Below are 11,694 nucleotides of genomic sequence, written 5' to 3'. Positions count from 1 at the left end.
AATCCAACGTTTTCATCTGCATGTAATTTTCACATAGCTGAGGATTAGTGTGTATATATATATTTATGTATACATGGACTCAGCTATGTTTAAACATGCTGCATAATTTTGTGAACAAAGTTTTGGTGCGGGGGTTAGTGTGAGTGTTGGGAGTTGGGTGTCAGAGTCAGACCACCCTGACTTTGACTCCTGTCTTTGTTTTGACTAGCTGTGTGACTTGGGCACGTGACTTCTCTGAGTAGCAATTTCCTTCACCATCTATAAAATGTGGTTAATAATTATCGGGACTTATCCCAGGGCTGTTCGGAAGATGAAATGACATAACATATACAGAATGCTTAGTACAGTGCCTGGGACAGAGAGGTTTCTCACTGGCAGGAGATTGCAATGTAAACTTTAGTCTGCGTTTCTGATTCATAGCAGAAATCTCTAGAAATGGGATAAATTTTGGGGTTCAAGGATAGGAAGAGCCTGAAAGTTGATACAGTTTACCAAAATTGAGAGGAAAATTTCACCAAGACCTCATGTCTTCAGCACCACAGCTCTTGTCATTTGTCTCAATTTTCTCCAGGCCCTGTTTACACAGAACAATTCTAAGCATTGTAATTGCAATGCTTGTGGCAGTTGGCTTAATGTGACATCAGCGACATTCTAAGTGGCTAAAGAATGTTGTCGACAGTTAGAATAATTTGCTTAACTATTGTTGAGTATCTGAGCAGTATAATTTTTTATTTGTTCATTCATTCATTCATTCATTCATTCATTCATTCATTCATTCATTCATGAAATAGTTATTGAATGCCTTCTCTTTGCCAGCCACTGAATGAGGCATTGGAATTTGGTGGTCACCAAGAAGTGTACCGTCCTTACTTCTGGCACTTGGACTCTGGCCAGCGAGACAGACCATTACAAGTAATCAAACAAGTAAAACTCTGTAAGATGTGGTGAGTACTGTGAAGGAAAAGGAGCGAACTACTGGAGAGACCTACTTTTTTATACACTTGTGTATTTTTTGAAGTAGTCCGAGTCCCTAGTTCTACCTTGCTTTTGCTCTTCAACAGCCATAACTGGAGCTTCTCTTTGGGGAGTCCCATATGGGTTTGAATTTTCCACTAACACATTTTAGAGTTTCCTGAAAAGTCAGAGCGCACTGTGGCATTTAAAGACCTGACAGTGAGCTCCAGTGGGCCTCATTTCCTGTTCTCCCTCTAAGGCTTGTGTTTCAACCAGTCCAGGCTGCTCCCTGACCCCCTGAAGAGGCTTATGATTGTCTCCTTCTTAAATCTACTTGTACTGAGACTTTTCCCGACCTCCCTCTCAATACGGTACCTCCACTAGCCCCAGTAGCCTTTGAACTAATGGGCAAAGGTGCCCCCTTGTGGTGGACAAAGCCTTGATGGGTGAGGCCTGGTGGATAGAATGTAAGTTGGATTTCCACCCGTGGGAAGCACTGTGGTTCACCTGTATGACTGTATATAGCTGCCCTGTGCACAGCCTCTGGAATGACCACCGTACCTACTTTCTATAACATCTACCTGATTCTTACTCCATCTTGAAGGCTCAGTTTATATTCTATCTTTTATGTGAAGTCTCATCTAGCGTTCTAACTCACAGTAAATTCTCCATTCCTTGACCTCCCAATAATTTCTTTTTAACTCTTTGCCTCACTTCACACTTAATTGTATACTGTCTTATGCTTTCTCTTGTTTTCCTCTCTTATATCATAATTTCATCTGAAAAGTCTGATTTGGATTGAGAGATCAGAGGCATATGGGTAGATATGTCATTGACACTGAACGCTTAAGGAGAAGTAGGCAGAGATCTAGAGAAAGAATGTCCTAGGTAGATAGTAGAGGAAAGGCACATACAAAGGTCCAGAGGCAGAAGACTTTTTCCCAGAGGCAATGTAAGACCAAAATGAATATCTCGACATGGAACGGCCTTTCCAGATTTGGCAAATGAAGTGGAAAACAACTTACTAAGTTATGCAGTAATACTACTTTGTGAGTATGTCATTGTTCTCACCCCTGGAAATGGGGACATGGAGATGAATCAAACCAGACATGTTTCTTCCCAGACTAATGGAGAAGGCTAAGATGATTTCTATACAGATAGACCGTGGTGGAAGGTTATGATGCATGTCATAGAAGATAGAGAAAGTAACTATTTTTGCCTGTGGGCACTGAGGAAAGCTTGTCCAAAAAGACATCGAGTGGGGTTTGGTGTAGGGGTTTTCCAGGTAGAGACACAAAGGAAGAAGAAGTCCAGACTAGTGTTCAAAGGCATGAAGGCAGGGAGGGGAGGGTGATTTCACAGACTGGTAATCAGAAAGGGTCTCTTAGGACAATTTCATGTGCTTGGACTTTATCTGTAAATGGTGGGAAACCAGGGGAGGTTTCCAAGCTGGAGAGCGGCATGTCTGTCTGTAGTATGGGCAATGGATAGGGGTGTGGTGGAGACTGGAGGCAGGGAGACCCATGAGGAGGCTGGTGCAATGGCCCAGTCTATAGGCTTGTGTTTCAACCTGTCCAGCCTACTCCCTGGATGGATAAGAGAAGAAAGATGGGAGAGCCATTTCTATGTAAAACCTGTAAGACTTGGAGGTGGATTGGTTTTAGAAGGCCAGGGAGAGGATAAGTTAAGACTTTGCAACTTTCAATCATGCATGACTGAATGAAGATGGTGTCCCTTAAGGAGACCAGAGATGCCAGGATTAGAGACAGGATCTGAGGGGTAGTTTGATGGAGAGAGATTGTGGGGCGGTAAGGGCATATCTTTGGTACCATGGACAGCTCCAAGGATCGCCAAAGGCCTTGGAATAGAACATGTAGATCAATGGTTTTTGACTCGCTGTCTTAAAATCAGCAGAGGAGCTAATTTAACGTGCAGACTCCCAGGCTCGTTGTTTTGCACCAAAGTCTCTAGTGTTGGGATTCAGGAGCCTGCATTCTAAATAAGCACCCCAGGTAACTCAGGTACAATGGGTCAGATGACTATACTTAAACACTGAAATAAAGCCGCTGTGGGCTGCAGAGGAAGAGATTAGAGCGCCCTCTGCTGCTGGAAAGGAGGTTTGGACCTCTTGAGTTTATGACTTGTGCATTTAAGGCAGTTTATTTATACAGTGAAATCCTGGGCCAAAACAAAGGAACGAGAGACTTGAAACGATGAGTGAGGAGGAAGGACCATCTTACTTGATACTGTGTTCCTTTCACCCTATAATGCAGAGCGTGGCAAAGTTCACCCGTATGCAGTTATGGTCACTGTCTTCAGTATGAAATGCTGTTATGTCTTCCCAACCCTATTCCCTAAAAAACTACGTGTGGCTCCCTAAGGTGAGATTGGATTGGCTTTAAAAACATATAGCAGGGCCGGCCTGGTGGCTCAGGTGGTTGGAGTGCGGTGCTCCTAACGCGAGGTCACCCGGTTAGATTCCCACACCGGCCAGTGAGCTGCTCCCTCTACAGGTAAGATTGTGAACAACAGCTCTCCCTGGAACTGGGCTGCCATGAGCAGCCAGAGGTTGGCGAGTGCTGCTGTGGGCTGCTGAGTGCTGCCGCAGGCTGCTGAGTGCTGCCAGGAGCAGCTGGTGGCCAGCATGAGTGGGCAGCAGCCAACGTGAGTGGCCGGCAGCCAGCACGAGTGTGCTACCATGAGCGGCTGGTGATCAGCATGAGTGGACAGCAGGCATCGAGAGCGGACAACCAATGACTGGCGATTGATTGCCTCAGCTGGGGGAAGCACAAGGCTCCTAATACCAGCATGGGCCAGGGAGCTGTGTCCTACACAACTAGACTGAGAAATAACGGCTTGAACCGGAGTGGGGGAGGGGGAAGCGGGAGAAGGGGGAAAAGAAGAATAAAACATATGGCAACCCAAAATAATTGAAAGCAGGGACTTGAAAAGCTATTTGTGCACCCATCTTCATAGCAGCATTATTCACAATAGCTAACAGGTGGAAACAACCCAAAGGCCCATTGAGGGATGGATGGAGACTGAGGTAGATACGTACAATGGACCGTTATTCAGCTTTAGAAAGGAATGAAATTCTGAAACATGCTACAACATGGATGAACAGTGAAGGTATTATGCTGAGTGAAATAAGCTAGACACGAAGGGACAGTGATGTATGATTCCTCTTAGATAAGATGCCTAGAGTAGTCGGATTCCCAGATGGTAGAATGGTGGTTGCCAGGAGCTGAGGGGACGGAGAATGGGGAGTTATGGTTTAATGGCTATAGTTTCAATTTGAGATGAAAAGTTCTGGAAATGGACGTCGGTGATGGTTGTTGCACAACAACGTGAATGTACTTAATGCCATTGAACTATACACCTTAAAATGGAAACTTTCATGTTATGTTTATTTTAGCACAATAAAAAATATGACATAATAAGAAAGGCAGTGCTTAATGTCGACTTGGCTGGGAATCTGTAGGATTCTCTATGGTTTCCCCATCCCACAGGAAGCTCTCTGAGAACAGGGAAAGGTATCACTTCTCTCAGGACGGGACCCCTCCCAGGAGCCCTAAGTGTTTCTTCAAATGGATAGCTGCTCCCGGAGGGCCTGGACTTGTCATGTCCATCCTCAGATTGAGGTGCTTCCTGAGGACGGGGTTCCTTAGAATGGGTGAGGTCGTGCCTCCTCCTTCAGACTGGAAGTTATCCCAGAGAGTGGGGACGGGGGTGAGGGAAAGTGAGCCTCTTGTTTGAGAGTTTTGTTTTTCCTTTCAAGTCTCAAGGCTCAGGAGCCCCACAAATGCCGAACACTTTTCTACCCTCCATTTTTCTTCCAGCCCCTCCAAGTTCTGCGCGCTCAGAAACCCAGCGCATTCTCTGGGCGGGGTGGCCAAGGAGGCTCTCTGCCCTCTTCCAAGATGGCCGCCGCCGCCTCTGTGACAGGCCTGGTCACGTGGCACTGCCGCCTATGAGGTCGCTGGGGCTTTGTAGGTGATTGTCCCTTCCCGGGCTCCGTCCCGAGGCGGTGACTGCTCCTGTCAACCGGTGCCTGAGCGATCATGGCAACGGACTCGGGCGGAGAGCGCGTGGCAGCGGTGGCAGCGGCGGCAGTTTGGTCGCGGACCGGGGCGGCGGAGTGGCGGCGACGGCGGTGGCAGTGGCGCTTGCACCAGCCTTGAGCGTCATGCAGCGGGGAAGCTCCGAGAGGGAGCTGGCTGCTCGGTGGGACGCGGAGGCGGCGGAAGGGGTCCGTGTGGACGCGGACGCGGGCGCGGCCGGGGAGCCCGAGCGCAAGGCGGGGGAGAAGCAGGCCAAGGACCCGGCCCCCACGCAGCCCCGCGCGGCCGAGGAGGGAGACGCCCGCGTCCTCCCCCGGCCGCCGCCCACTCTGCCCACGTCCAAGCCGAAGCCGGCGCCTGCGCGGGGCCTCTGCCCGCACGGGAAGCCCAGGAGCAAAGGCCCGAGCTGCAAGCGGAGCTCGGGCCGCGGGTCGGAACAGTACCGCTCTCAGCGGCCGGTCACCGTGGACAGCTCCAAGGCCAGGACCTCCCTGGACGCCCTGAAGATCAGCATTCGGCAGCTCAAGTGGAAGGAGGTGAGGCCCGGCCCCGCCGCGTGGGCACAGGGTGGGTGGACAGGACGACCTCACACGAGTCGGCCCGGCCCAGGCCAGGTCTGAGGGCTGAGATCCAGCTGCGCGCCACGCTTGAGCCTACGACTGCTCATCCTGTAAGGCCTCGCCCAGCGTCGCTTCTTCCGGAGGCTTTCAGACCCCTCTCAGCCAGGTTAGCCCCTCCAGCGCTGTGGTCTCCAGCCCTCAGCACCTGCCTCCCCACATTGCAGATACTTGTTTATACGAGTATGTCTGTTTCCACTAGTTCGTGAGTCCGGGAGGCCTGGTACCCTCGCTCTTTCCCTTCCTTTAAGTTCTATTTGTTTAGCACTTACTGTGCGACTCTTGGGCAGTGTAACAGTTTGTACTTTGGAGGCAGGCAGACTTCTGCCACTTAGCCGTGTGACCTTGAGCAAGTTGCTTCACCCCTTAAACCTATTTCCTCCTTTGTAAAGTTAGGCTAATGATACCTTTCTTACCGTTTGGCTAGTATTAGCAGACTCACTGCTTATTGTAGTATAGCACAAGCGTGCAATAAATACCACCCTCTCCGTCCCACGCTCTCCTCTCTGTCTTGCTCCGTTGCCATCACGGTCACCATCACCATCACCATCACCATCATCAGTGCAGGCACTGTACTTACCTTCCAGGGCTTGCATGCAGTAGGTGTCAGTAAGTGGTAGATGAAAGGGTGAATGAAGGAATGGGTTATTTGTCTATCTCTGAACCCATTTTAGACCTGGTGGGGGCTGGGACAAAGCACCAATGACATCCAGGTGTCTGTTGCAGTTGGCTGAGTGGATAAAGCCATTTGACTTTATTTGCAGCTTCTAAGGCTATTTAACTTGCTTTTAGGAGGGGTCAGGATTGTGATTTAAGGTACTTGAGTCTGGAGACTTAAACCTAGGTGGTCTGGTGATGGGACCGGATTTGCAGCAGGCAACACGAAGACTTAGATACTTACCCTGGGCCTTGGCTGTGGTAGCTGTCCAGGAACAGTTTTATGAAATTGGCACATGTAGAAAGATGGCCACAGAATGGATTGGTGAGGTCAAGGTGTTGATGTGTCAGCAGGAAGGAGTCATGTGATTTGGAGGGAAGTCAAGAGTCAGGCAGGGCAGACTTCCAGGTAGGTAGGGGTTAGCCATTAGGGAAGTCTGACTCCAGGTGTCAGGACTCCCAGCCTGGGGGCTTGGGATTCGGGGGGTGGACTTACAAGCATAGGACACCTGGAGAAAGTGAGAGAGGGCATCCGGTTTTGGACAAGATCCCAGGTCCAGGCCAGAGATACGAGGACCAGAACAAGATAAAAATTGGAGAACTTGTCAGTGTCGTGGTCCTACTGAAAAAAGAATCCAGGGACTGAATCCAGGGATTGAAGCCCGGCCACAGAGTCAGGCAAGGCTCTTTGGCCCAAGTAGGGCCTGTGCTTAGTTAGCCCCATGGGGGAGAGAGACGTGAATGAAGCTGGCTAAATCTTGAGAGATGGAGCCGGGTGGAGTCAGAAATCAGCAGGCACACATGCCAGCCCAGGGTCACTCACTCATTGCGTAAGTGTTCCCTGTGGAGGCTGGGCCCTGCCGGACAAAGCTGCATAAAATGTAAGTAACCCTTGGCCTCAAGGACCCTGTATTTCTGTAAAGGATACAACAGAAGTGAAGAAATGATTGCAGTAATTACAGGGCCTCTGAGGCTGCTTCCTGACAGGCCCTTTGCCCAGTTATGTGTATGTCCTACCCTGTCACTTCAGATCTCTGATCAAATGCCACTTGCTCAGGTAGGTCTTCCCTGTCGATCCTTCTGTTGACCCGTGCTCTTATTTTATTTTGTTCCCAGCACTAAACTCTACCTGCTATTGTAGCCTGTGTTGTTTATTGTCTGTTTCCCTTATTAGAATGTAAGCTCCATGAGGGCAGGGGCTCTGTTTGATTGATTTCTGTACCCTCAGGTGCTTGGCATATAGATGGTGCTCAATAAATCTTTGTTGAATGCATGAATACATTATGTGATGAGTGTTTCTCTTTATGTAAACGTGTATGTGTCGTGGGAGGTGGTGGAGGGCCAGCTCAGGGACGGCTTCCTGGAAGAGAGAGACAGCTGAGCTGAGTTCTGAGTGCTGAAAAGGAGTAGGTGTTATTTAGGGGCCATCGACTTTGGATCCCTGGTGGAGGGAGTAGTTTGGGCGAAGCAGAGGTGCGTTTGGGGTTCAGTATGGCTAGATAGAATGGGCAGCAGAATGGTGAGAGCTGAGGCTGGAGAAATGGCAGGGGTCATATCATGTGCCATGCTGTGGGATTTGGTCTTTTTTGGAAGGCTATGTGAGCCACTACAGAATTTCAAGTTTCTTCCATTTATTGGCTGTGCTACCGTGGCAAGTGCATTAAGTTCTTAAGGCCTCAGTTTGTCTACCTGTCAAAGGGGGTGGGTTGAGCTAGTTCGGTGTTCCCAGTCTCTACTCTGCAGCCACACAATGGTCTACATAAGACCCTTCCTTACACTGTGGACCTAATGGGGTGGACAGTGTCCAGGGTTCTACCTGTCAGGGCCCCCTCCACCCCAACCCTGCCTTTTTCTCCTGCTCAGAAAGCATATTAGCATGTAAGCGGAAATGCTCATTCTAGGGTATTTTAAAACATCATTCACTCACAACAATAAGACTTCACTATTAGATGTGTGATTGTTTACCTAGCACCACTCTCCTATTAGTTTGGAGGTCCTGAGAGCAGGGGTAGTGTCTGACTTGTGTCCCCAATGCCCTGCACATTGGAGGTGCTCAATAAATATTCATCAGGTGAATGAATGAAATACTTGCAGCAGAGCCTACATCTCCTCTTGACACCCTGGAATGTGGAGTTTGAAAAGGGGCAGACTAGGTAAACGTTAAAGGTCCTTCCAGCTTTAAACTACGATGATGGTATTCTCAGTGCCTGCTATGAAGTTGATTTTGTGACGAGTAACGTATATATAAGCCAGGTAGTAACAAAGTGGAGACACTCGACCTCTCCAGGCCTCAGTATCCCCATCTGTTTCAGGGGTGATGCTGGACAAGTCATCTCTAACCCTCAGCACTGACATTCTAGGAGCAGGAGCATCTGCTGGGGGCTAGGGGACAAAGAATTGAGCCAGTGTCCCCGTGCCGCTGCTGTAGGATTTGGGAGTACCCAGCAGGGGTGGGCGGGTAGCCAAGGTAAGAAATGAGGTCACCAACGCCAACCGGGGTGAAAGCTCTGTCTCCTTTTCCGAGTGCAGAGTGAGGGGTTGCGGGACAGTCTGCTTAGCAGGGCAGTGCTCAGCCAGCCTGTGAATTCAGACGTTTGCTTGGCCACAGGGCACAATCTCCCTTCCTTCCTTCCTCCTTCACTTTTCTTTACTCCATGCACCTTTTAACAACAAAAACAATGGTAATGAACAAGAACTATAACGAACCCTTACATAGCTCCTACCCTGTGCCAGGCACTCTTCTAAGTGTTTGACGTATATACCTACAATGATTGCTCTCCCAGCACCACAGTACAGTAAGTGCCTCATTGTCACCGTTTTACAGAGAAGGACATTGAAGCACACAGAGGTTAACTTATCCAAGGCCACACAGCTAGCATTTGAAACAGATATTCATTTGTAACCAGCTTTCACTTCTGTGCCCTTCCCACTCTCCCAGCTAGCTCTCTGTCTGCACAGCCTCCCAGGCTTAGGGGCTGCACATATCGACACGAATGGGATTGACTCCGGGCCCTCCAGCAGTTCCCAGTGTTGGTCCCAGTGAGGGACAATTACAGTCTAGTCTGGGCGTTGAACGGTTAAAGAGCGTTCCGTACAGAGTAAGAACAAAGGCAGAGAGTACACATCAGGTTTATGTGCAAGGTGGGACCATGGCAGCCTGGGGAGCCTGTGGGAGAGTGGAGAGGGAGAAGGAGCCAGATCACAGAGGACGTTGCAGGCCATGCCAGGAAGCTTGCACTTCTGACTGAATGGGATCACAGATTCTTGCCATATATAGACCAAGCTTCTTTGCCCACTCTCTCAGGCCCAAGTGAACCGTGCCAGCTGATGATTCAGTTTTCAGTTATAGCCACACTGGTCAGGTCTAATTCAACTATGTCCACAGTGTAAATTTGTTTCCTAGAGGAAAATTCACAAATATTAGCTCTGTAAACTTGTAGATAAGACGGAAGTTTATTCGAGAATGGCAAAATCATGCTTACAGGGTCACCACTGAAGTTACAACATGAAAAAGAGGGATGGTTCCGGGCTGGTAGCAGATGCTCAATAAATATTTACAGACTTGTATGGTCCGCTTCCAATCACCTGAGCTTCTCTCCTCATCACCTGTATATTCTTTTGCAGTGTTGACACCCTTATTAAAGAAAACTTTAGGGAAAAGATGCCATAGGGAATAGATGCCACTGTTGCAAGCTGCCCTCCTTGGAGATGTAGGCTGTGTATATGTGCACAGTGGTTTCCATGGAGACCAGCTGCCACGAATGTGAGATTTGATAGAGGGACCTTTGTTGGTAATAGTTTGCATAAGCCCCTGTGCACGAGCTCTATGTTTCAGAGACTCCAAATTATGTGTTGTTTTCTGAAATTTAACCAGCCTTTCTTCAGAACATGTATACGCTTATTACGTGGTCCTACTTATACCTCATGTGATATTAGTTACTGTTTATTAAATATCTGTCGTGTGCTAAGCATTGTACTGAGTGCTTTGTGCTCATTAAAACTATACTGAACATTTATTATGGATTATTTAATCCTCACAGCAACTCTCTGAGGTAGATCCTATTATCATTTCCAATTTACAGATGAGGAAACTGAGGCTTAGAGAGAGGTTGGTACAGAGCTAGACCAAGGCCACACAGTAACAAGTGGCAGAGCCACCCAGGGCCAGGGCTTGTAGCCAGTATCCACTCCTGTACCATCTCCTTTGCTAACTCATTGCAAAAATCCACCCTGCAAACAGTCATTCCACCATTATCATCCCCAAATAACAATGGAAAAGAACTGAGGTGGGCACACAAGTAAGTGAGAGAATCAGGGTTCAAACAGCAGTCTGTCTTGTCCCAAAGCCCACTTTTCAGTGTGTTTTATGATTCTCACTTCTTCGCCCTCCCGTTCCTCACCTGACTCATAACTCGCAAGTGACAGTAGCGTCGCTCAGAGCCGGGAGAGTGATACTGCAAATAGGACTTAAAATAAAACACATGGCAGTATATCCTGGCTGGCAGAGGGAGCATTTGGTGCCTGTACCTTCTGGGTCCTGTCTCGTTGCCTCCTGCAGAGGAGAAGCGAGCCCGCTGCCATTGGCCCAGCTGGGCTGCCTTGCTCCTCTGTGGGATACGCGCCTGCTGTATGAATCGCTGTGTCTCCGATTCCCTCTGAAGAAGGCAGAGCATAAAATGAAAAACTGGATAGTTTAACATTCCCTCCCGTTCTTGTTTTAATGATAGTCCTTGCGATTGGCTTTGTGTTTTTTGAAAATAGCATTTATATTTAAGGATGGTTTATATCCTACTCCATGAAATATTCTTCAACAGACATATTATTTTAATGTCTAGAATTTTTCCTTTGGAAGTTAAACTTGTCATGCCATAAAAATCACAATTCACTACCTACCGCTGTTTTTTGAACAATACAATATACGTAATAGCTTCGTGAATCCACACAAACACTGTACAGTCCTTTAAAAGACAACATTCCAGGGTATCATATTCATGTTCTATAAATACTACAAATTAAAAAAAAATTTTTTAAGCAGGTGTTGTAATTGCTAGAACTGTTTTCTGTGTTATACAGACATACGTACTCTCTCTTATTGTAAATAGCTTCAATTTTGGTAGCATTCTGGATTCTGGTTTTGTATCAGCAGAAGTTGAATGTAAAAATTGAATCATTTTATTTTAAGTCTGTTCCTTGAAAAGAACATATAGCATTATAAAAGTTATCAGCTGCTCTTTAAGTGTCTTCACTAGGAGGAAAGTGGTGTATCCCAGAGCTAGCATGGATTTTGGATTCAGACACATAAGTCTGAAATCATTGCCACTTGAAATCCTTGCCACTAACTGCTTGTGTGACCAAACTGATTTGTGTACGAAATACAGAACTTCTCTGAGCCTCAACTGTAACAA

General features: G+C 47.8%; 1 protein-coding gene across 1 annotated transcript in view; it reads left to right on the top strand.

Moving 5' to 3' along the window:
- The first annotated feature begins 4,874 nt into the window (after window positions 1–4,874).
- Window positions 4,875–11,694, top strand: part of TTLL11 (tubulin tyrosine ligase like 11) — a 206,363-nt gene continuing 199,543 nt past the window's right edge. The window contains 2 exon segments of the mRNA XM_033123502.1: window positions 4,875–4,911; window positions 4,914–5,551. Coding sequence (XP_032979393.1) covers window positions 4,875–4,911; window positions 4,914–5,551 — 675 coding nt within the window.

The sequence above is a fragment of the Rhinolophus ferrumequinum genome, chromosome 12 (genome assembly GCF_004115265.2).
Source record: "Rhinolophus ferrumequinum isolate MPI-CBG mRhiFer1 chromosome 12, mRhiFer1_v1.p, whole genome shotgun sequence".
NCBI classification, from domain to species: domain Eukaryota; kingdom Metazoa; phylum Chordata; class Mammalia; order Chiroptera; family Rhinolophidae; genus Rhinolophus; species Rhinolophus ferrumequinum.
This window is presented reverse-complemented; position numbering and strand designations above follow the sequence as displayed.